The following is a 23,414-nucleotide window of genomic DNA, read 5'->3' as shown; positions in this document are numbered from 1 at the left end:
CATGTGTCTGCTGATGTTTACCAGTATTCATAGAATTCTCTGAAGTTGTTGCTCTCTTGTCTGACCCTCTTTTACTATCCATACAGTAGCTATTTGTCCAGTTTTGAGCAGCTGTATTTGGAGTTAGGCCTAAGCAAAATGGTGAAGTTTGTTTTTAACAAGAGTTCCATTTCTCTGTACAGTGTATTTTGCAAAGACACAAATACTCACTTGTTAAATCTTCATATCTCAGAGCTCCTACCAAGATGTATACTCACATTTCTTTTTTTCTTTCCCTCATCAAAATATACCCCTCCTGTGTCTCTATCACATTAAGACCTTGCTTGGTGATGGCCTAGGTAATCAGAGAAACTTATTTCATTAAAATATATTAATAAAAAATTTTTAAAAGTTATTAATAGGACATAATGGATTAATAGCCCTCTAATAACAACAGGGCTTTAAAGTGTTTTAGTAACAAAATATCCTAAAGCAAGGGATATTCAGCAGGGGAGTCTGGCATGATGGTAAAGCAGATGAGGAAATATTTTGGGAGAATATTTTGGCCCTTGCCAAATACGTTACCTAAGTGGCTGGCTTTCTGTTCTGCCCACTCATAAGGCTGGTGTGGCTGTGTTGTAGCACATTTGCTTCCATTCCAGTAGACTGGTTCCAGAGGATCCTGACTGGCCCACTATTTAATACTAAATATGGGGAGGAAGCTGTTAAAGCTTCTCAGGAAGTTAAAAAGTAACATTGTTGATTTTCCTAACCTCTTATTTCATTTGTCTGCCCTCTAGTGGAGGTACTAATAACAAGCAATAAAATGACCTAAAGAAAAGAGAAAAATGGAATAAAAACAAGAAGCAGGATAGGTTGCAGATAATAAAGAATTGACTAACTCACTTGGTTTTAGAAAACATTCCCAGATTAATCATAGTGTAAATAAGAAAGGAGAGAAAGGAAGTCATATTTGGAATATAGGTTTCCTTTAAAAAATGTCAACTTAGCCTCATAAAATATTCTAATTACATGCAGTAATTGCTGCTTAAAACTACCTTTAATATCAGGTGTTTTATCATTCATCCAAATTCCCCTCCCAGAACAAATAACATTCCAAATAATATTGTAGAATACAGTAGAACCCTATTATTAACATGGTTAGTTTTTTACATGATAGAACCTGTCTTCTGGAACACAATTACCTGTAATAAGAGTCTAACATCACATAGATTAACCAATAAAGTAGATTTTCCTCAGTACCAGTACTTCAGTTTACTTCTATAAAGATAATCTTCTCCCAAGATATCTAAAATTAAGAGATGGTTACATCTGTTTTGAAATAGGAAACATAAGTCATGTTAGAATAGAATTTGAAGTATATTCTTATATTTCTCTCTCACACACACACCCTTTATTTGGGTGTACTCATTACATATCTTAGAAACTTGTTTCTCATTTAATCATTGAGCACTTTCTGGCCCTATAATTCTGTGGTTTGGGTCATAGCATATTAAAATATTCTGTCGTGTAATTGTTGGAACTCTTCGAAGTACTCATTCTTAATCCTCATTGTCTTTGGCCTCTCTGTAGCCTTTACCACTGCTGGTTACCCTTTCCTTCTTGATAAGCCCTTCTCTAGGTTTTTGGGACACCGCTCTCTCTCCTTCTCTCTCTCTGTCTCTGTCTCTCTCTCTGTCTCTGTCTCTCTCTCTCTCTGTCTCATCACTTCTGCTCTGTCTCCTTTGCTGGATCCTCATCAAGATCCTGCCCTCTAACCATAAGTGTCCTTCAGAGTTCTGTCCTGGGCCCTCTTCTCTTTGCCCTCTATGATGATCTCATCAGCTTTGGTAGATTTAATTACCATCTCTATGTTGATGATTCTCAAATCTACCTCTCTTGCCCCAACCTCTGTGCTCACCTCCAGTCTTGCCTCTTCATCTGCCTTTCAGTTATCTCTAACCCAATGTTCGGTAGACACCTTAAACTAAACGTGTCCAAAAGAACTCTCTATCTTCCTCTGAAGTCATCATCTCCCCCCCCTACCTCCATCACTGGAGAGAACAATGCTATCCTTCTAGTCTTTCACAGGTGATCCTGGATTCCTCACTGGCTCCCACCCCACATACCCAGTCTTTAACTAAGGCCTGCCAATTTCCCCTTTGCAGTATCTCTAATAAGCTGCCTCCTCTTCTGTAACACTGTTACTACTCTGGTGCGGACCCTCATGACCTTACATCTGGACTATTACAGTAGCCTCTGCTGAGTCAACCTGCCACAAGTCTCTCCATTCTTCATTCAGACATCGAAGTGATTTTCTTAGAAGTGCAGGTCCAGCCCCTACTTAGTAAACTCCAATGGCTCTGTATTGCTTCCAGGATCAAATACAAAATCCTGTACTTGGCATTCAAAGCCCTTTATAACCTAGCCTTCTCCTACCTTTCCATTCTTCTTAAGCCTTACTCCCTTTCGTGTACTCTTCAATCCAATGATACTGACCACCTGGCTGTTCCATGTACAAGACACTCCATCTCTCAGTTCTGGGCATTTTCTCTGACTGTCCTCCATGCCTAGGATGCTTTCCCTCCTAAGTTCCACCCACTGACTTTTCTAGCTTCCTGTGAGTCCCAACTAAAATCCCATTTCTACAGAAATCCTTTCCCAACCTCTCTTGATGTTAGTGACTTCCCTCTGTTAATCATTTCCTACTTATCTTGTGTATTGTTTGTATATATTGGTTTGCATGTTGTCTCTCTCATTAGATTGTAAGCTCCTTGAGGGGCAGAACTGTCTTTTGCCTCCTTTTATGTCCCCATTTGGCACATTGAGCACATTGCCTGAGACAAGTAGGTACTTAATAAATGTTTATTGATTGATTTGATTAATTGATGGAAAATTAGTGCAGACTTCTCCAGGTGCCTCAGACAATTCGCTTCACTCTGGGATAGTACCACAGCAAGCAATATTTCGCCCAATTTAATAATTAATTTTTAAAACCTGACAACTTTTAATAAATCTATCAGAGTCAAGTGCCTTGACCATTCAGTCTCCTTACTACTTAGTGTTTAGTGTCTTTTCTGATTTTTAGCTGCAGACACCCATGTGGCTAGTGTTTTACCACTGAACTTTTCTTTGCTAATTTAACTGAAGATTTTAGTGAGGATACTTTTGTTTGAGAAAGTATCAGAGTAGACCGATAGTCAAACATAAGGACTTTCTGAAGGACTTGTTCAATTTCTGTAATGTGGGAAATGGCTTTTAGAATTGGAAACAACTTTGGTCGAACTCCTTTAATTTACAATGAGAAGGTTGAATTGAGATCTTTGTAGGTGGGGTGACTTGCCCAAGACCATGTAGTTAGTGTCAGGACAAGCCTCCTCAGTACAAGTTCAATTCTCTAATTCTATAATTCCCAGAAAATTCATGTATTTTCATGTGTTTGTGACATATTCACTTGTAGACAAAAAGACATTTTATTTTTTGTTTTTTTGAGGGAGGAAGGCAGGGCAATTGGGGTTAAGTGACTTGCCCAAGGTCACACAGCTAGTAAGTGTGTCAAGTGTCTGAGGTCAGATTTGAACTCAGGCCCTCCTGTCTCCAGGGCCAGTGCTCGACTCACTGTGCCACCTAGCTGCCCCCAAAAAGACATTTTAGATAATCTTTTCAGATGTTTTGGAATTCTTATCTGAAAGTGTAGGTTTTCTGGGTAGCATGATGCTGCTCAATTCTGCTCAATTCATTAATGTTTAGTAAGAGTCTACCATGTGCCCAGGCACTGTGCTAAGCCCTGGGGATATAAGAAAAAGAGACAGTCCCCGTCCTTAAGGAGCTTGAAATCGCATGAGTGAAGACACACACAAAAGGAAGCTGGAAAATGGGGGTGAGACCAAGGGGTCCGTTGTTTACTGGAATTGAGGTCAAGCAGAGCTGTTGGTGGAAAATGGATCTATGACTTCATTTATGTGGGTATTCCTCCACCATCACAGATTGTGAGACATCTGTGCTTGCCCCTCCTCTGGGAATAATCATGGAAAACATTTATTTTTTCCTCACGACAACCTTGAGGTAGTAGGTGCGGTTATTTATCCCCATTTTAGAGAACAGGAAGCTGAAGCACAACTAGTAAGTGTCTAAAGCAGGATGGGAGCTCAGGTTTTCCCGACTCCCAACTGACCACTCTATCTACTGCACAACCTAACTGAATCTTGTCTATGTCCTCTTAGTTGGCCAGAGTGACCTTACTCACTTTCTTTTGATGTCACAACAAAACCAGTGCAACACACAGACCGTCATTGGTTATTATGCCTTTTCATTCATATATTTCTTTAATGACATGCTGTTTTCCGCATCTTCATGATTCCTTGTTTGCAGTATGTTGTCATCCTTCTTATACTCATGCTGCACCTCACCGCTGCCTCTTAGGTGACTCAGACTCTTACTATGATTCTGGGCAAGGCACTTCACCTCTGTTTGCCTCAGTTTCCTCATCTGTAAAGTAGAGATGATGATAATAATAGTGCCTCCCTCTCAGGGTTGTTGTGAGAATAAGTACTTAATAAATACTTGTTGATGAATTTTCATGTACTTTTTTTCCATGCATTTGGTTAGACTTTTTGAGCAACTGTTGGTAATATTCAGGAGGCTGTGTAATGTTCCTGAGCTTGATATATTCAGGACCGTAAACAGCATGTGTAAGGTTTCACCATCACATATACTTGGTGACTGGACGATTATCAAGGTTATCTCAGTTCTGTCTTTCAAAGAATCTTGTAACATTTTGACATTGGCACAAGCTATATATCCCTTGTTGTTGGAGAATATTTAAGATAGCATTTTGCTTTACTGAATTAAAAAGTTTTTTTTTCTGTTCAGCAAAGAATAAGTACAGTGGAAACTTAAATTCTGTACATCTTTCAGGCAGTCGTGTGGTGATAAAGATGTCATCTGCTGTAGAATATTACTTGGGAAAAAAACTTGCCAGTTCCCTTCAGATAACCTCATCAAGGATGCCTTATGTGTGCATACATTATTCTTTGAAAACCTTTTTATAGCTAGGAAAACAGGCGCATGGCTTTCTAGTTATTGACAGTCTCAGTTACCTTTTATGGGTAATGTTATCTGGCCTTTTCCCATGACTTTGGTGCCTTCCCTTTCAAAAATTGTCTAATATCCTCACTGCCAACACATGGATCTCCTCTGTGTACAGTTGATCTAATCTCGTTGCTGTTGGTATAATCAAACTACTTTTTCCACCTTTGTTCTCTTTTCATTGCCATTTCTACTTCAGTTTAGTTTAATTCACAAACATTTATCAAGTTCCTTCTGTATGCCACACGCTGTGCTAGACATCAAGGATCCAAAGACACAAATGAACAGTCCCTGTATTCTCTTATATAAGCACACCCACATGTATTGCCTCCATAGTCCTTGAGGCTGAAAAGTTTGTCTTATCTTTGCATATATTTTCTGTCTTTGGTCTGTTGCCTTCCTTATAGTTTCATCCGTACACACTTCAAGTGATTTTGTTTAGTTCAGTCTCTCCTCATATTCTTTCTTTAATCTTTCTTTTTTCTTTATAGGTTTTCTACTGTTTTATGAGGCTATAATGCTCATAATCTGGCATTTTACTCTGAAAGATTGTACAAATGAGGATATTCTAAACTTGTGTGACCCTTGGCTTCCATGTCTCTTCACTTGGCAAGAAGATCCAAGTGGTTGTTGATCAAGACAATTTTTTTGCTCTTTTGGTTTCATTTCATTGTATTTTATTAGCCAAGGTTCTGTATGAAATTGCCATAATTGATGGCTATGTCTTACCACCATTTAATCTCCCCCACCTTTTTTTGTTGCATCAGTAACATGTTTAAATAGATCAAGTTGGAGCATTCCACCCCCCATTTTGTTCTTTGACTTTGTAAAAATTTTGATCTTTATTCTAACAAGTTTCTGATCTCTGTACACAGGCATATGAGTAACAAGTGGTTTACTATCTGGTAAAATATCAATTTCATTTTTTGTGCTTTTTGCTTCCCATATCCAATGCAAATCAGTTCTTTTCTTGAAGAAGGTATTCATGGTGTGTAGCCATGATGCTTCAGGAGCATGCTTTGGCCTTTCTCATTGTTTAATATAACACCATATTTTCCAACATTTTTTTTCCATCTTTATCTAGCCCCACCTTTTCATTGAAGTCTCCAAGTATCAAAGTGTATGTTGATTTAATTTGGAGGAAGTTAATTGAATTTTTCATAAAATTTATTTACCTCTTCATTCTCTGCAACGGAAGAATTAGGCTACTAGGTAGTATAGTGGATAGAACCCTGGACTTGGTCAGGGAGAATCTACCTCTAACACTAACTGTATGATCCTGGGCAAGTCTAACCTCTCTGTACCTCTGCTCTCTCATCTGTAAAATCAAGGGATTTGAACTCAGCCACCTCCAAGATCCGTTCCACTTCTAAATATGATTCCAACTAACTGTTTAACAAAGAAAAGTTATTAATAGTTTATAGATGAGTTAAAGAGAATAGAGATGAATAAATGGATGGACAAATTTTAGCAGTAGGGTTCCCTAGGGATCAGTATCGAGACTATTCTTAGTGAAATAACATTTAACAGGAAAGGAGAGGGAGAGAAGAACTAGATTTACAGATTCTTTAAGCTTTCCCAGATCATAAAATGCCAAACTGACTTTTATTCCATGTTAGTGGTATAAAAATGATAGGTAAATGTCAAATTAGGATAATACTCTAAACCGTATTCGATATATAGTCTCTGACGTACCAATCATAGGGTTCTGAGAAGCTGCCTAGGAATGCCATGGATTTCCCTGAAAGTAGCACCTCATTGTATGTTTGAGCCAAATAGACCAGAATGATAATTCCACATCATTAGGAAGGGTGCTTTTGTGAAACAAAATCATTCCAGCGCTTTATCAAACTGTGTGTCCTTTCTGTTTTTCTGTTAAACTTTCATAGATTATTTATCTAATCCAAAGAGGTTTTTGTAATTTTAATATCTAGGCAGTGCTAGTATAGCAGTTGGACAGGGTATCAGTTGCTTCACGTCACAACATCATCAACCAACCTTCTTTTGAAAATTTTATTGCTTTTTTTTTGTTTTTATACTACATTTCCAGATACACCCCTACATTCTCCCTTCTTTTACCAAGCAAGCCATCCCTTTTAACAAAGAATAAAAAAAGAGGAAAAACAATTCAGCAAAACTAACTGGTATGTTGCCAAATCTGACAGTCTAGGCAGTGTTCTACACCCCAAGTCTCTCCACTCCGCTCCCCCCACATATACACTCCCCCATCCCCCAGCAAAGAAAGGAGGAATGTTTTATCATTTCTTTTCCAGAACCAAGAGTCTTCATTATTGTAATTGACACAGTTCAGTTTCTTTTGCTTTTTCTTTTTGTTCTTTTGCCTTCCATGGTTGTCATTGTATATATAGTTTTCCTGGTTCTGATTATTTCATTCTGCATCAGTTCATATAGTTCTCATACTAATTCTTCATATTCATAATTTCTTACAATACAGTGACATTCTACTTTGTTCATGAACAAATTATTTAGTTAGCCATTTCTTAATTGATGGATATATTTTTCCAGTTCTTTGTTACTGCCATATATGCCACTGTGAATATTTTGGTACACATGGGGGGAGCGTTCTTTTTTTTTATCTTTTTTTTTTTTAGAGGATGGAAGGCAGGGCAATTGGGGTTAAATGACTTGCCCAAGGTCACACAGCTAGTAAGTGTGTCAAGCGTCTGAGGCCAGATCTGAACTCAGGTCCTCCTGACTCCAGGGTTGGTGCTCTACTCACTGCACCTCCTAGCTGCCCTGGGAGCTTTCTTTTTGTCTTTGACCTGAGTGTCACTAATTGCCTAATTGCCTATTGGATGGACATTTTATATCCAGTGGATATCCCAGAGACATCTAAAAATTCAACATACCTAAAAATGAACTCATCTTTTTCCCGAAATGCTCCCCTCTTCTAGACTTGCCTATTTCTGTCATGTAACCCACTATTCATCCAGTGCCTAGGGTTTGTAATTTCAGCATTTTCCTGGACTTGTCACTCTCTCTGCCTCACTCCAATATTCAGTCAGTTAATAAATCTTAGTATTTTTAGCTACTCAGTATCTTACATTAAGACTCCTTCTCTCTAGTCAAACAACTGCCACCTTAACTCAGGCCTTATTACCTGTTGCCTAGATTATTGTAGCAGCCTTCCAATTACTCTTCCTGCCTCAAAGTTTCTTTCCACTCCAGGCATCCTCCATACTCCTACCAGGTCATTTAAATGCAAATCATGTGACTCTAGCCTAACCAAATTATGGAGTTTCCTATTACCTTTAGGATAGGAAGACCTGAGTTCAAGTCCCAAATCTGACACTGCCCATGTGGCTTCATGCAAGTCAGCAAACCCTTCAGTACTCTAGGCAACTCTCCTAATATTCTGAGTTGCATTGGTAGAGGGAGTTTCCTCACCAGCAGTTCTCTATCAGCGAAAGCTCATGTCTGGACTAAAAAAATCAAACGGACTAGTAGAATATATGTGAGCTTTAAATTTTTCTGATAATCAGATTTAAAAGAATTCTCCTTCCAGCAAACCTTTTACTACTGTCTTGTAGATTTCAGCTTTTAAGAAGCAAAAAGAGATGTGTGTACTTCTGATGTTGAGAACAACTTAAGATATAGATTTTAGGAATTACTTGTTTTAGCTTTGGTAACCATTAGCATGAAAATTACAAGTAGGTAAAAAAAAGCTTGTTTGATTATGGATTGATATAGTTATATGCTGGTACAGTTGCATAATTGTACATGCCATAAAATGTTTCATTTTAGTACTAGTTCTGTGAGAATTTTAGAGAGAGCAAAGGAGAACCGTTTGAATTACACATCTGTGCGTGTGTGTTTTTAAAATTCATATAACAAATTGGCCTAGATACAATGGTTCATTGGTATCATTCAAATTATCGTAACTGGTACTGCTCAGCTGTTTTTATAAAATGTCTGGATTTACTGCTTTCTTCCCAACTTCATAATGGTGTAACTACATGGTGTTGTTATTTGAAGTGTATGAAATACAAATTTTATTGGGAAATTTTTCTATGCAAAAGAAAAATATAAACTTTATTAGGCAAGAGGAAATGAATATCTTAAAATGTCTTTAAGAATTTGTCTTTAAATTTTTGAATCTTAACAGTTGATCAGTCCACTGAAATTCCTTTATTTGCTCTTGTGCAGAAAACATATGCCATAATTTTTATATCTCTTACTTTATCTTCCTCTTTTTTTAGGAACCACGTTATTTGGTGCTCTCTGTTTTTTTTTTTTTTTGACTGTGAACTTCATTTTCCAACTGTAAATTCCCGTAGTCCTACTATACTCACTTTTTTAAGTGTGTGAATGTCACAGTAAATTTGTTAGTGCATTCTATAATTTTAATGTAATGAAATGTTATTCTGATTTATATCAATTATTAAAATATTTATTTAAATTCAGTATTTTTAGGAGCTAATTCTCTTGGATAAGGAAATTCTTCATATATTGTACCATACTAATAACAAAAGGGAGAGACCATTTCCACAACAATGCTCATGTATCTGCTCAGTTTAAGAATGATACAGATAAGCTAGAGAGGTTCCCAGGGAGGGCACCTAGAATGAGGAGCCCTGAGCCCATGTCTTTTCAGGAGTGATTGAAGAAATTGGAGAAGAGAAGACTTGATGGGAATATAAGAGCTGTTTTTCTCAAGTATGTGAAGGGCTGTCATGTGGAAGGGCAGTTAGATTACGCGGAAGTAGCAAAACAGCAAGTTTAGGCTTCATATAAAGAAAACTTCCTGACTATTATAGAATTGTCCAAAAGTAGAACAGAGAGGAACCTACCATCCCTTGAGACAACTCCTTAGTTCTCTGTGGTGGTGACTGGATGAACATGTGTTTGGTGTGCTTAGAGAAGAGGTTTTTTTGGGAGGGGGGGGCGGTTGTTATGGCCACTCCTTCCTACTTTCAAATTCTGTAATCCTCCATTCAAAGTTGTCACTTCAGTTCAGGACCTCACCTCTCACCTAGTCTGTTGTGTAATAGCCTCCTAATTGGTCTCTTAGCTTTCAGTAACTCCCTTTTCTAATTCATCTTCCATATAACCACCAAAGGGTTATTATAAAGCCTAGATCTAACCATGTCACCCCCTTCCTTGGTAAACTTCAGTGGCTCCCTGTTGCCTTTGGAATCAAGTACAAATTTCTCTGACATTGAAGACCTTTGCTCTCCTGGCTTCCCCACTTTTGCCCCAGGCTTTCTAAATGTCATCCCAATGGATGTGGGGAGCCTTTCCCCCATCTCCTGCACAGACTACCCAGACTTTATCCAGGAGTGTGATGTGGAGTGAGTGAGAGTGTGGAGAGCTACCCTTTGTTACAACTTTTTTTGCCGGTATCTCCCCCTTTTCCCCATTCTAGCAGGACATTCTTGGACCATAGACCCTCTCAACTCTTCACAGTAGACAAGGCTGATCAAACTACCTGGATGATCAGGGAGTCATGGTAGGATGGAGGCCCATCAGACCTTATTATCTGCCTGCTGCTACACCTCCCAGACCTCAGTGCACTGAGGTCTGACCTACAGATATGCTCTAGGTCCCACACCCTACAGCTGAACCATTCTAAATGTGTTGTTGCTTCCTCTTATTAGAATATGAGCTTCTTGAGAAAAGGACCTCTCACATTTCTAAATAATAATAATGATAATAGCTAGCATTTATAAAATACTTTAAAGTTGCAAAGTCCTTTATGTATTGCTTGTTCCTCACAACAACTCTGTGAAGTATTATCCCCACTTTACATATGGGGAAATTGAGACAGTGGTTAAGTGACTTGCCCAAGGTCACACAGGAAGTATCTGAAGTAGGATTTGAACTCAGGTCTTCATGACAACAAATTCAGTACTCAGCATTGCCACCTAGGTGCCTATTTCTATCCCCAATATGTGTCAGCATGGTGCTTGTCACATAGTAAGCATAAATAATTGCTTTCGTCAATTTACTCACACAATCTGCAGTTTAACTAAACTGGCCTTTCTGTTCTCACACAAGACATTTTGTCCCTCTGTGCCTTGAATGTCCTCTTATCACTTCCTACTTTTTAAAATTCCTAGTTTCTTTCAAAGCTCAGCTCACATACCAGTTCCTCCATGAGGCCTTTCCTGATTCCCCTCCCCTCCCCCCCAGCTGATGGGGGTGTGCTCCCTGGCCTGTTCCCCCCTCATTACCTTTTATTTTGTGCATTTTTAACAGATATATTTATATTTGTATATATTGTCTCCAAGCCACTTAAGGTCAGAAGTTGTTCTGTTTTGTCTTTATGTCCCCAACCCCTAGCACAGGGCCTAAGCACATAGCACTTAAAAAAATGCTTCTTGATTGATTGATAAAAGAAGTAAGGAATATATAAGTACATTTCCTTTTATTGCCTTCATCTCTGGAGTGAATAGCAAGGTTTAGATGAGAAAACTCTAGATCGAATTGGAAAGGTTGGACTGGTGTGGACTTACTACTATAGAAACTAAGAGAAACTGAGGTCCATAACCTTGCAAATGGGTTTTCAGATCTTTACTCTGCTGTCAGTGTCACCCCAGCTGCTCCAGCAGGAATGTGTCTTTGTTACCCAACAGCTTGCTGCTTTTTCTCTCTCCCTCATACATACAGAGCCTACCTGTATACTGAGTTTTTCAGCTGCCTACCCCAACTTCTGAAAGATTTTAACTGCAAAATTTCCCTTTTCTGCTCTCCCAAACAACTTAGTTCAACAAAGATTAATTCTCCAGGCTGCTGTACTAGTGTGGAAGATACAAAGATTAAAAAAACAACAGCAATACAGTGCCTGCCCTTGAGGGGATTTTGTGGTATTGATAACTTTCACTAATCAAAACTTATTCACATAAAGATGTGAATTAGGCTTCACTCTCCCAGGGTTCATTTGTGTTTTGAGAAGGAACTTAATAACCCAAACGAATCCATAAGTGGTAGGATGTATAAGGAGAAATGTTTTTTTTTAAATGGATTAGGAATATTCTACCCTTAATCCTGTTCCCCTTTTATTTAGTCTGTCAAAAAGCAAGATGTGCACTCCCCACCCCCAAAGGATTCAGTAAAACAAGCGTTGCTTTGAGCCGCATGAATATTTGAAAGCGCAGATAAAGAACTGCAATTGTGAAATTCTGGAATCTGAGTTGGAAGGCACCTCAGAGGCCATTTAGTCCAACCTACATCGTAACAGGAATTCATCCTGCCAGAGCACTAATTGGAAAGAACCAATGTAACTGTGACACGCTCTGTGACAAGAAGTCATCTACCTCTCTTTTGGAGACAAGTTAGGAGGAACCCATGACTTTCTTAAGAAGGCCAGTTCAGTTTGGAACGGTTCAGATTGTTTCCTTCCTTCAGGCTTATATCTGTTACATCTGCCTCCACAACTTAACACCTTTTGCTTCGTATTCTGGAGCCAAGCCTCCTACATGAACCCTTCAGATACTTGAGACAGTTATCACATTGCACTTGAATCGTTTTTCATTCTATTCCTCCCCTGCCCAAAAGGATACAACAAAACACCTATCATGTAACAACCAACTGTGAGACAGCAGCCACTCTGACAACTTCTGTATACATTATCCCCATCTCTCTACTTAGAAGAGGAAGTGTATTTCAAATACTAGTTAGGACCAAGATGAGCCATTACAGTAATCAGTCTGGCTTATTTTTAGTATTTTTGTTGTGATTGATATTATCATTTGCAAATTGATAAACATGCCTTCTATGCCTTTATCCTGATCATTGATAAAAATGTTAAATTTAAATAGCTCAGGGTCAGTTCCTGGGGCATTTCACTGGAGGCCTTCTTCCAAGTTGATACTGAATGATTTCATGACTATTCTTTGGGCCTGAGCATTCAGCCATTTCTGAATCTGCCAGTGTCTGCTGTCATGATGCCCAGATTTCTGACTGACCGCGGAGGAGAGCTTGAGGGACTTTGTCAGAGAGTCTTGCTAAAATCTCTGTAAACTGTTTCTGTAGCACCTTCACCAATCCAGTAAATTATTTTAAAAAAATAAGGAAATAAGGTTTGTTTCTGATGATTTGTTCTGGGATGTTCCCAGTGAAGCTCTATACTTGGTCTTCGTGATTGTAGCTTCTCTTTGTAGATGTTCACCGTATTATTCCTTTAGTAATGCTAGAATTTTGCCAAGAAGTAAATTAATTTGGACTTACTTTGTAGACTGCTTTCTTCCCCCTTCACCTTTTTTTATGGGTTGGAATTGAAATGACATTTACTCTTCTCCATTTCTGTGATACTTTGTCTTTTCCTTACTGCAACAAAGCAAGGAGTGACTTCAGAAATGAAAGGCCCATCTGGGAAGTGAACTTTGTTGTCATTACCAGTAACTCTTGTGGCCAATTCTCCTGCTGATTTTCAAAGTTCTTTATGCAAGAAAAGTGTTGAGTAGTTTCCTTTGTAGGGTGGAAAAAGAAATCTCAAGCTTTTGACTCTCAATTCTTTTCATATATTTAGTGTTTACTGTGTGCTTAACATTTCATAATATTAATAAAGTAATTTTAATGTGTTGGATCACATATTTGGAATTGAGCTGCTTTCTTTTTTAAAAGACTAGTTGATTGTATGTGCAAATTTTAGGACATTTCTTTTTCTTTTAAGAATGAAACTACCAGTGTAGGCTCTCTTCCCTTCCCTTTGAGCTTCAAAGGGTATGAGTATGTGATCAGATTTTTAAAAAGCGATATACTAATTACACTAAATTCACATATTATGCTGTAAGTTAATGATTACCTCTTTTGGACCTAGAAAAAGAACATGTTCTCTTGAAGTAAACTACAACAAAGTGTTATGATTCCAAAGACATGTAAAAATGATTAATAGTATATTTTAATATTAAAGTGACAAAAGGATAGTGATACTGAAGAAAATGTGCAAGAAAAATAAAATAATACCCTCTACAGATTAGATGGCTGTCAAATAAATATGCACACTACAAATAGCTGTTCTGCAAGTAAAATTAACCCTTCCTGAATTTAAATGCCCATCCTAAATAATTTTTTCTTCTTCCCCCTCAATATAACCCTTCGCCCTCTGCCCACAAAAAACCCCAACTAAACTATTATATTCAGGTATTCCTTCAAGAGACAAGAATTATTGGTATGGTAGTTATACTTAGTAAACAGAGTCAATACCCCTCCTTTTTCATAGAAAAAAAGAGAAAAACAACTTAATTCATTTCCAAAAATGGCTTGTTTTAAAAAATTCTTGGTTTTGTATTTTGATAAATAGTAATATTATATATCATTAGTTTGGTAAATAATAATGTAAAATTTAGATGTCATTTATCCTGATGATATTTAGATACCATTATTTGCTATAATGGCTCAAACCCTCAAGTACTATTTTTTCACATGCCATTTTTCCCCATCCAAGCAAGAATTATGATGTCTGTTATGCTTCTCCCATAACAAATATGTATGCTTACAGTTATTATTATCAGTAATGAATAATAATAGAAATAGTGATATTACCTAAATTTGCATGGTATTTTTCACATTCAATCCCACAAGCAGAAAATAGCTTGTCTTGAAAACTAGTCAGCCCCTTTGCATATTCTCAAGGACCTAACCAAACGTGGGAGATTGGTCTTATTGTAACTTTATTTTTAGAAGAAAGAAATTATTTTTAAAAGCACTTTTGTTGGATTTTAAAAAAGAGTTTTAAAAAACCTTAACTATCAGTCTGATCCCGTTAAGCATTATAATGTATTTCTAGTTGGTGGTAGTTAGAGCCTGTCCATCAGAAATATCATTGCTTGACAGATGGCACCAAAGTCAAAGCAAACAATTTCAGAAATTTTAAATTCAACTCTGAGACATTTATCATGATGTCATCGCCATGGTCATCCTGGCTGGCTAAAGCCAAAGAACTTTCAAAGAGGATAAGTTGCTAAGTTGCATTTAATTCTATATTAATTCTAGAGTTAAATTCACTCAAAAAATGCAAAATTTTTTAAAAGGTGAACAATTAGAAAGTTACATACACCTCGAAAGTTGTGATAGTTTCATTCATTGTATTAATATCATTTATATGCCCAGGGTGGTGCCTCACACATAGTAGGATCTTTATAAACTTTGTTGATTGATCAGTGATGATGATCTATGTGAATCAGCAAGCATTTATTCAGTGTTGATCGTGTTTCTGGTGCAGGAGATACAAAGACAAAAGTGAAACTATCCCTGCCCTCGAGGAGCTTGTATTCTAACAGAGATGGCGTACGTGCACTTGGACATACGCATGTGTGTATGTGTGTATATATGCAAAACACAAGGTAACCATGGAGAGAAAGGTACTAGCAGTTTCAGTGGAGCAGGAAAGACCTCATGTAGGTTCCCTAATTGTGGCTGTACCTCAGGTCTCTGTCCTAGTCCTTCCTCACTCAGTAATTTCTCTTAGTGACCTCGTTAGTTTTCTGTGGATCCTACTATATGTGCACATATAACCTTCAGATATACATGGTGTCCCCAAAGCCTTGGTCCAATTTTAAGCTATTAAAACTATTATTAATGGCTTTAACTTTCAATAATAGCTTTAATAACTACTTGAGCTATTAAAGCTTAAAGTTGCCCTAAGATTTTTGGAACACTATATTCCACTCTAAATTTCTCTCCTGAGAACTAGTCTTAATGTCATTAACTATTACACATTTCAAACTAGGTATCCCAGATTCAACAAAGGGGAAACAATTTAAAGGCTCTTCTTCCCCTGCAATGAATACTCCGTTTCTTTTAAGAGCACCATTATCCTTCTAGTCACTCAGGTTCACAACCTTGGAGTCATCCTTCACTCCTTACCCTCTCTCACTCCCTGTGCTCAATCATATACTAAATCCTCTTGATTCTATCTCCACATTATCTCCTGTAGCCAGTTCTAGTTCCAGCCCGTATCACCTATCAGCTAGACTATTTTAATAGCTTCCTAATTAGTCTAACGCTTCCTCAGGTCTCTCCCTTCTACATTTGATTCTTGATATTCCAGAGTGTTGTTCCTGAAGTATCAATCTGAATATATCACTCCCCTGGTTATTAAACTCCACTGACTCCTTTATTATCTCAAGAATCAAACAAAAACTCCTCTTTAGCATTTAAAACCCTTCCATCTGATTCCAACCTACCTTTCTAGGTGTATTTTACATTACTCTCCTTCACATACTCTGTGACCTGTCAGACTAGTCTTTTAAAAATATATAGGTGTGTGTAATAGATCTAAGATTTGTATATATTTTATATGCTTATATGTTGTCTTCCTTGACAAAATATAAGTTGCTTAAGAGCAGGAGTGTTTTAAATGTTTTACTTCGAGCATGATGATGCAGTTACAAAGAGAAACTTTCAAGTATGGATCTTTGATATCATTTATCAGGAACAAGAATAATTTCTCTGTCAACCCCTTCCTATTACTTTCCTGCTCTTAAAAATATCTTTTTTACTGAATCATAACTTTGAAAGAAATGGTACCATAGTAGATTGGAGTCAAGGAAACCTGACTATGGAGTTGGAGTCAGTAGACCGGGGTTTAATCTTGTTTGTACATAGCTATTTGCATGTTGTCCCTACCATTAGATCGTAAGCTTCTCGAGAGTAGGGGATTTTTTTTTGCCTCTATTTGTATTCCCAGTGCTATGCACAGTATCTGACATATCGTTATTGAGTCACTCAGTTGTGTCTAGTGTGACCCCCCATGGACCATAGCATGCCAATACAATCCATGAGGTTTTCTTGGCAAAGATACTGAAGTAGATTAAGGCAAATAGAAGTTAAGTGACTTGCCTAGGGTCACACAGGTAGTAGGTATTTTATTAGCAAGGCAATAAACACAACATCGATGATAATTGGGAATATGCCTATGTAATTCTGTATTGCAAAATATGAGAGGCTCTCCGTATAGAAGGTAGAAGAAGTAAAACATTTATTCAGACACCAGAGGAATAAGTCCAGCCCATCCAAGCAGCAACCAGCTCCCAAAACCAGTAAGCCCACTTTATCATAACAGCAAGGAACTTAAAACACAATATCACAGCATGGAGCCTCGCCATCCCATTAGCCTTCCGCCCCATGCTGGAGCCTTGCCACCAACAAACTCACAGCACAGCACATATCTGCTCACTTGCGCTCTCTCTCTCTCAGCTCTAACTGCTCTCTCAGCATTTTCTGTGACACACTTTCCTTTTCCTCTCAGCAAACTCCTCCCACCACATGTGACTTAGGCTTCCTGTGACATAAGCAGATCACATCGCCTATTAATGGGTGGGAAAGATCTTCAAATCTAAATTGTCGTTATAGTATCTGAGGTCAGATTTGAACACAGGTCTTGCTGACTTCAAGCCCAGCTCTCTATCTACTGATCCATCTGGTTGCCCCATCTGACACATAATAGGCACTTAATTGACTGTCATTGACTAACTGTGACTATAAATCAACCTATCAAGGCCTCAGTTTTTCATCGTTAAAATGAGAACATTAGTATTTGTACTACCTGCCATATAGATTTGTTGTAGAGGAAGTACTTTGTGAATTTTAAAGCATTATACAAATTTGAACTAGTATGCAACACAGACACACAATCTATTCCAGAGTACCTCAGTCAGAGGGGAGGTTAGAGGTGAATGGAATATATAGAGGGATGTAGAGAGATAGGGATCAGTACAGATACTGTTTTCCTACCTTTATTTCCAAAGTAGTGTTGGTGGCTGCTGTTCCTCCAGATGTTAATTCTTGATACCATCATCTTCTCAGACCCACTTCAGAAAAGTTATACTGTTATTAGGTTGCTCCAAGGGCAAAAGGGAACTGAGAGTCCCTTTTCCAATGTTGTACTTACCGTGAATGAAAATGTAATGAATTCACCCAGTTGAGCAGTGTTTTTAGAAACTAGAATGAACCCTGATGTCAGACAAGAAAGCTTCATTCCCTCCTAGTAATTTTGATCTCCTCACTGCTGTTGTTTAAACCTTGTTTTTGGTTCCCAACTGACAACTTCCTTTTCCTATCCTCCTCAACCCAACTCCTCCAAGACCTACTCTAAAGCTTCCTCTTCCACTTGCTCCCTGGAATGCCTGCTCAATTGTTAACAGACTAGCTTTCTTTGTAAACTTTTTCTTTTCCATTCCTTCCATCTTGTACTCACTAAGACAGGCTCCCTCCTGATGACAGCTTGCCTGGCCACCCTCTCCAGCACTGATCACACTTTAAACACATGCCCATGACTCATTGATTCTGGTGGGAGAACTGGAATACTTATTGCTCCCCTTTGCCATTTTCAGGCCCTCCCTCTACCACCATCACCTTTCTTCCTTAGAGATTCACTCAATCCATATTTGTCACCCAATCAGAATTCTAGGGGTTATTGTCTGTAGACCTCTGGGGCACTCTCTTCTTCCTTATTGAGTTCAGTGCCTGGCTCACAGTCCTACTCTGCTCCCCAACTCCAGTTCTCATATTAGGGAACTTGAACATACATATGATACTCCCTCAAATACCTTAACCTCCTGGTTTCTCAATTTGCTTATTTTCCATGACTCACTGCAGCTATATAGAGATGGTCATACCCTTAATCTTGTAATCATCCACAAAAGTTCCATTTGTATGAACTCTGAAATTCCTTTATCTCATGATCTGTTGGAATTCCCTCTCTCTCTCTGCCCTGCAGCCCCCAAAACTTGTTCTTTATCCTCACTGGCACCTCCAATCCCTTAATCCCTCAGTTCTTTCTCAGGCCATCAACTCTGCACTGTCTATACTCTGCTCCCTTCCCAGACTTGACCCCTTGATGAACCAACTCCATTCTACACTGTCTTCTTGTGATTTCCCTTCCCCTTTATCCTGTAGAAGATTTTCCTCTTCCAAACCTCATCCTTAAACTATCCCCACCACTCCCTGCCTTCATTCCTATTTAAGTGCTGCTGAATGATGGAGAAAATCTTGAAACTGCTGATTGGGTCCACTGCTAATTTGTGTTAGAGAATTTCAAGGGGACTTCACTGCAGAAGGACAGTCCTTTTACACCTCCCTAATTTACTATCACACTAACCATATCGGCTTCCCCAAACCTTTTCATCCTTCTGCAAACTTCCCATGGTTCCCCACCCCCTTAGCAGAGAGGTTGCCCCATAGTTCACTAAAAAAAATGAGGCCATTTCTTAAGGGTTTCTTTTGTTCCCCTCTTCTTCCCATGTCATTCCAGATGCTTTTCTTTCATCTTTGTCTCATAATGAAGCGGCCTTTCTCTTTGCCAAGGCAAACTCCTCTACACGTACAAATCACCCCATCCCATCTTCTCCAGCATATTGCACCTCTCACTGACTTTACATCTCTCCCAGTCTACTTTCTATTTTCCTAACTACCCTATTGCTGTTGAGGGTGCCACTGTCCTCTCAGCTACCTTGGCTCCCAGCCTGGGCTTCATCGTCAACTCCTCCCTTTCTCCCTCTCTCTTGGTGCGCATATCCAATCAGTTGCCAAGGACTGTAGTTGGTACAACTCTTGTATATACCTATTTCTCTCCTCTGCCACTGCTACCATCCTGGTGCACATTCTCATTGCCTTAGACCTAGACTATTGCAGTAGTTTGTTGGTTGGTCTTCTTGTTTCATCCTCTTCCAGTTGAGTCCATATTTTCATTCATCTGTCAAGTTGATCTTTCTGAAGCACAAGTCTGATGCTATCATCCTCTGTTCAATCAATTCTGTTGGCTCCATGTGGTGTCTGTGATCGAACATCGCATCCTCTGTTTGGCTTTTAAAATTCTGCATAACCTAGCTCCTTCCTTAGCAGTCATCTTGGACCTTACACCACCCTTGTGGACCCTGGGATCTAGTGACTGGCTGTTCTCTGGGCCTGGAGCTCTCCCTTCTCAACTCTGCCTTCTGGTTTCCCTGACTTCCTTATTCCCTTGATGGGAGTGACTTCCCTCTTTTGATTTGTTTTCAATTTATCCTGTATATAGCTTGTTTGTTTAGTTATTGCCATGTTGACATCCCCACTGGACTTTAAACTCTTTGAGAGCAGGTATTATCTTTTGCCTTTCTTTTTATTCTCAGCACTTTGCTCAGTGCCTAGTATGTAGAAGGCACTTAATGAAAACTTAGTTAACTGGTTGACTGTGATGTATTCTGTGGGGCCAGAGGACACTCTTTAATAGAAGCATCCAAATGGCTCTGGCTATGCCAATTTTTTGTTCCCAGTGCTTCATATATAGGAGAACACATAATAATTGCTTGTTGATTGACTTGTCTCTTACAGCTTGTTACTATTTGAGATACTTGTCAGGCAGGTAAACTTTAGAAAGTGGTGTTTGGCTTTTCCATGATGATTTTCGTTCACTCCTAAAACCAAATCACTAATCCTCTTCTTGCCTTCAAGATGATTTAAATTTATTTCTTGCTGACTCCCTTCTAGCAGTATTATTCCCCTGTCATCAGTGCTGAATACTTTAGCTAAAAGGTTTTTTTTTTTCCCTCCCCAGTTACCACTTTGATTACATTCCTTTTTAAAAGACTGATGTTAAATGGGTTTGTATGTAATATAAAATTGTATTCCAGTAATACCTATCTTAGTTAAATTTCATAATGAATGCAAAGAGTTGCATATGCATATTTAAAGAGATTAATACATGGTAAAATAAATTTCTGTCTTGACAGCCATCTTCAGCAGTATTGTCTGTCACTAAGCGCAAGGCAAACACAGGCTTGGAAGATGAGTGAGCTGGAGCAGTTACGGCAGGAAGCGGAGCAGCTTCGGGGTCAGATCAAGGTAAGACCTGACACTTTACTTCTCTTGATACTTTAGTTTGGCTTAACACTTTTCCATTTAAAAAAAAAGCATAGTACAAATCATCATACAGCAGTTTGAGCCCTTAGGTTCACTTGGAACAGTTCCAGGCACAGAGTGTGCATCTCATCAGGCAGCTGATGAGGTAGTGCCACAGGACAGTGGTTAGAGCAGAGTCAGAGCCGACCTCAGACCCACCTCAAGCAAGTCATCTGACCCCTGTCTGCTTTACTTTCCTCATCTATACAATGGGTTTATACCAGTGGCACCTGCCCACCCTCATTCACTGTCTACATACGCTGTGTACATACACCTTGTTTTTTCCATCTTGTCTCTCATTGGGATGTAAGCTGCTTGCAAGGCAGGAATTTTTGTTTTTGCTTTTATTTGAATCCCTAACATTTAGCACAGTTCTTGGCACACAATAGGAACTTAATAAATACTTGTTGCCTGACTGATTACTCTGGGCTTGAGGCCCAACAAAAAACCTGAAACAAACCTGTTAAAGTATAAATTTGATTTACATTCATCATCCTAACATAAGCGTCATCAAATGTCTGAGACATCCAGAAATTGCGCCATGCCAATGGCTAAGCCTCCAAGGACACACTCAAGGAGGCACGCAAGTGATTGTGAAGAGTGGAGGAATGATCTTGGAGAAAACTAGTCATCATCTCCAGTCACTAATTAACTTTCACCTGAAAAAGAAATACATTACTATTAATTGAGATTGCTGTGGTGCCTTTGGAAGCCTTAGATATGTATAAGGGACACTGAATGCCATTCTCCTCCCATCCGGCAGAATGCTGCACACCTTCCCATGTTGGAAGAACAGGGAGCCTTCTTCTCTGCCCACTGCTGGCAGCTTGGCCTGCCGTTCCATGACTGTGTTAGGAGGAGAGGTTCGTTACATTAGCTCAGAATCAACACAGTGAAATCCTGGCCAGGGAGCTCACCAGCAGCTGGCAGAATTCCCTTGGCTATCAGCAACACTTCTGACATACTGTTCTATTCCTTTTTGAAATGGTATGCCTGACATTGTTCATTTATATTGAGAGAAGAAAATGCCAGGGGAAAAAACTTTTGTTTAGAGTGCCCTCTATAAAAATTTTGGAGAGCGCTCCTCTACAAAATGCCAGGTATGCTCACCAGAGGTCAGGTTCAGAAAGCTCTTGACTGACTGCTCTGCTTCTTCATTACTGACTAAAGTAGTAAAAGAGACTTTGGGATTTTAGTTGACTATAAATTCTCATTAGTCAGCATTTTGCTTTGAGTTCCAGAAAAGTCAGTGTCATCATCTACTTACTGACAGAAGCATTGTGTCTTCAATACTGATCAAACTACATTTGTAATGTTGTCTTCAATTCTGAGACCTTTGCAGACTGGCTGCAGGGTCCAGATGCAGTAACACGTCCCTTCACGCACGCTGTGTTCCAGGCAGTCGGGCCTTCCTGTACAGTGCATAGGGCTTTCCATCTCCTCTTTCCGTGCCTTTAGCCGTTGGCCAGTCCCCCCTGCCTGACATGCACTCTCTAGTTTCCTTCAAAGTTTAGCTACATGGGGCAGCTAGGTGGCGCAGTGAGTAGAGCACCGGCCCTGGAGTCAGGAGGACCTGAGTTCAAATCCTACCTCAGTCACTTGACACATTTACTAGCTGTGTGACTTTGGGCAAGTCACTTAACCCCAATTGCCCTGCCAAAAACAAAAAAAAAAAATCAAAGTTTAGCTACAACAGGCCTTTTTGAATCCCCTCAGCTGTTAGTATTTTTCCCTTGAAATTGCATTGTATTTATTTTATAAGTACTTACATGCTATTCCCCTGATTGAATTTAGCTCCTTGAGGAACAGGGACCATTTTCATTTTTCTCTTTGCATCACCAGTGCCTAACATTTCAGTAGAGAAGGGAACTAGACATGATTTCATTGACCTCTACCAGCACGGCCACTCGGTCACTCATTGTCTTTAAGAGCTGCCTGGAGCACTGGAAGGTTAAGTGACCGCCACGGTCAAGAGGCCAGTATGGAGCAGAGAGGGGATTTGAACTAGGGTCTTCCTGACTCTTGAGACCAGCTCTCTGTCCACTGTGCCATGCTTCTCCTCACTTTGAACATAATAGATGCTTAACAATGTTTGTTATATTGGATCCTGCATTTTAAGAAGAGTATCAGCAAACTCGTCTGTCTAACAGTGGGTAGGTAAGCTGATAAAATCACCTAAAATTGTATCATGAGGAATAGTTAAAGACAGGAGGGGTGGTTAGTATGGAGAGCATATTCTGTCTTCAGATATTTGAATAATTTTTTTTCGAAATAGCCAATAAAATAGGTAAACCATTACCTGATTTTTTTTTAAAGGAGAAAGAGGAAAACCAAATTAAAAATATTAAGAATGGAAAGGAGAATTTATAACGAATGAAGAAGAAATAAAGGATATTATTAGAAATTATTTTGCCATAAGATATACCAATTAAACTGGCAACTAGGGAGTGGACGAATGTTTAAAAAAAATATAAAATACTCAAGTTAACAGAACAAGAAATAAG

General features: G+C 38.9%; 1 protein-coding gene across 1 annotated transcript in view; it reads left to right on the top strand.

Annotated features, from left to right (window-relative positions):
* The window catches only part of GNB4 (G protein subunit beta 4), a 56,084-nt gene that overhangs the window by 5,787 nt on the left and 26,883 nt on the right, over nucleotides 1-23,414 (top strand). Inside the window, exon 2 of the mRNA XM_036754471.1 lies at nucleotides 20,742-20,853. Within this exon, the coding sequence (XP_036610366.1) occupies nucleotides 20,797-20,853 (57 nt within the window). The 5' untranslated portion in view covers nucleotides 20,742-20,796. The remainder of the gene's footprint in view (nucleotides 1-20,741; nucleotides 20,854-23,414) is intronic.

The sequence above is a fragment of the Trichosurus vulpecula genome, chromosome 4 (assembly GCF_011100635.1).
Source record: "Trichosurus vulpecula isolate mTriVul1 chromosome 4, mTriVul1.pri, whole genome shotgun sequence".
Lineage (NCBI taxonomy): Eukaryota > Metazoa > Chordata > Mammalia > Diprotodontia > Phalangeridae > Trichosurus > Trichosurus vulpecula.
The sequence above is the reverse complement of the archived record's forward strand: the minus strand, read 5'-3'. Positions and strand labels throughout refer to the sequence as shown.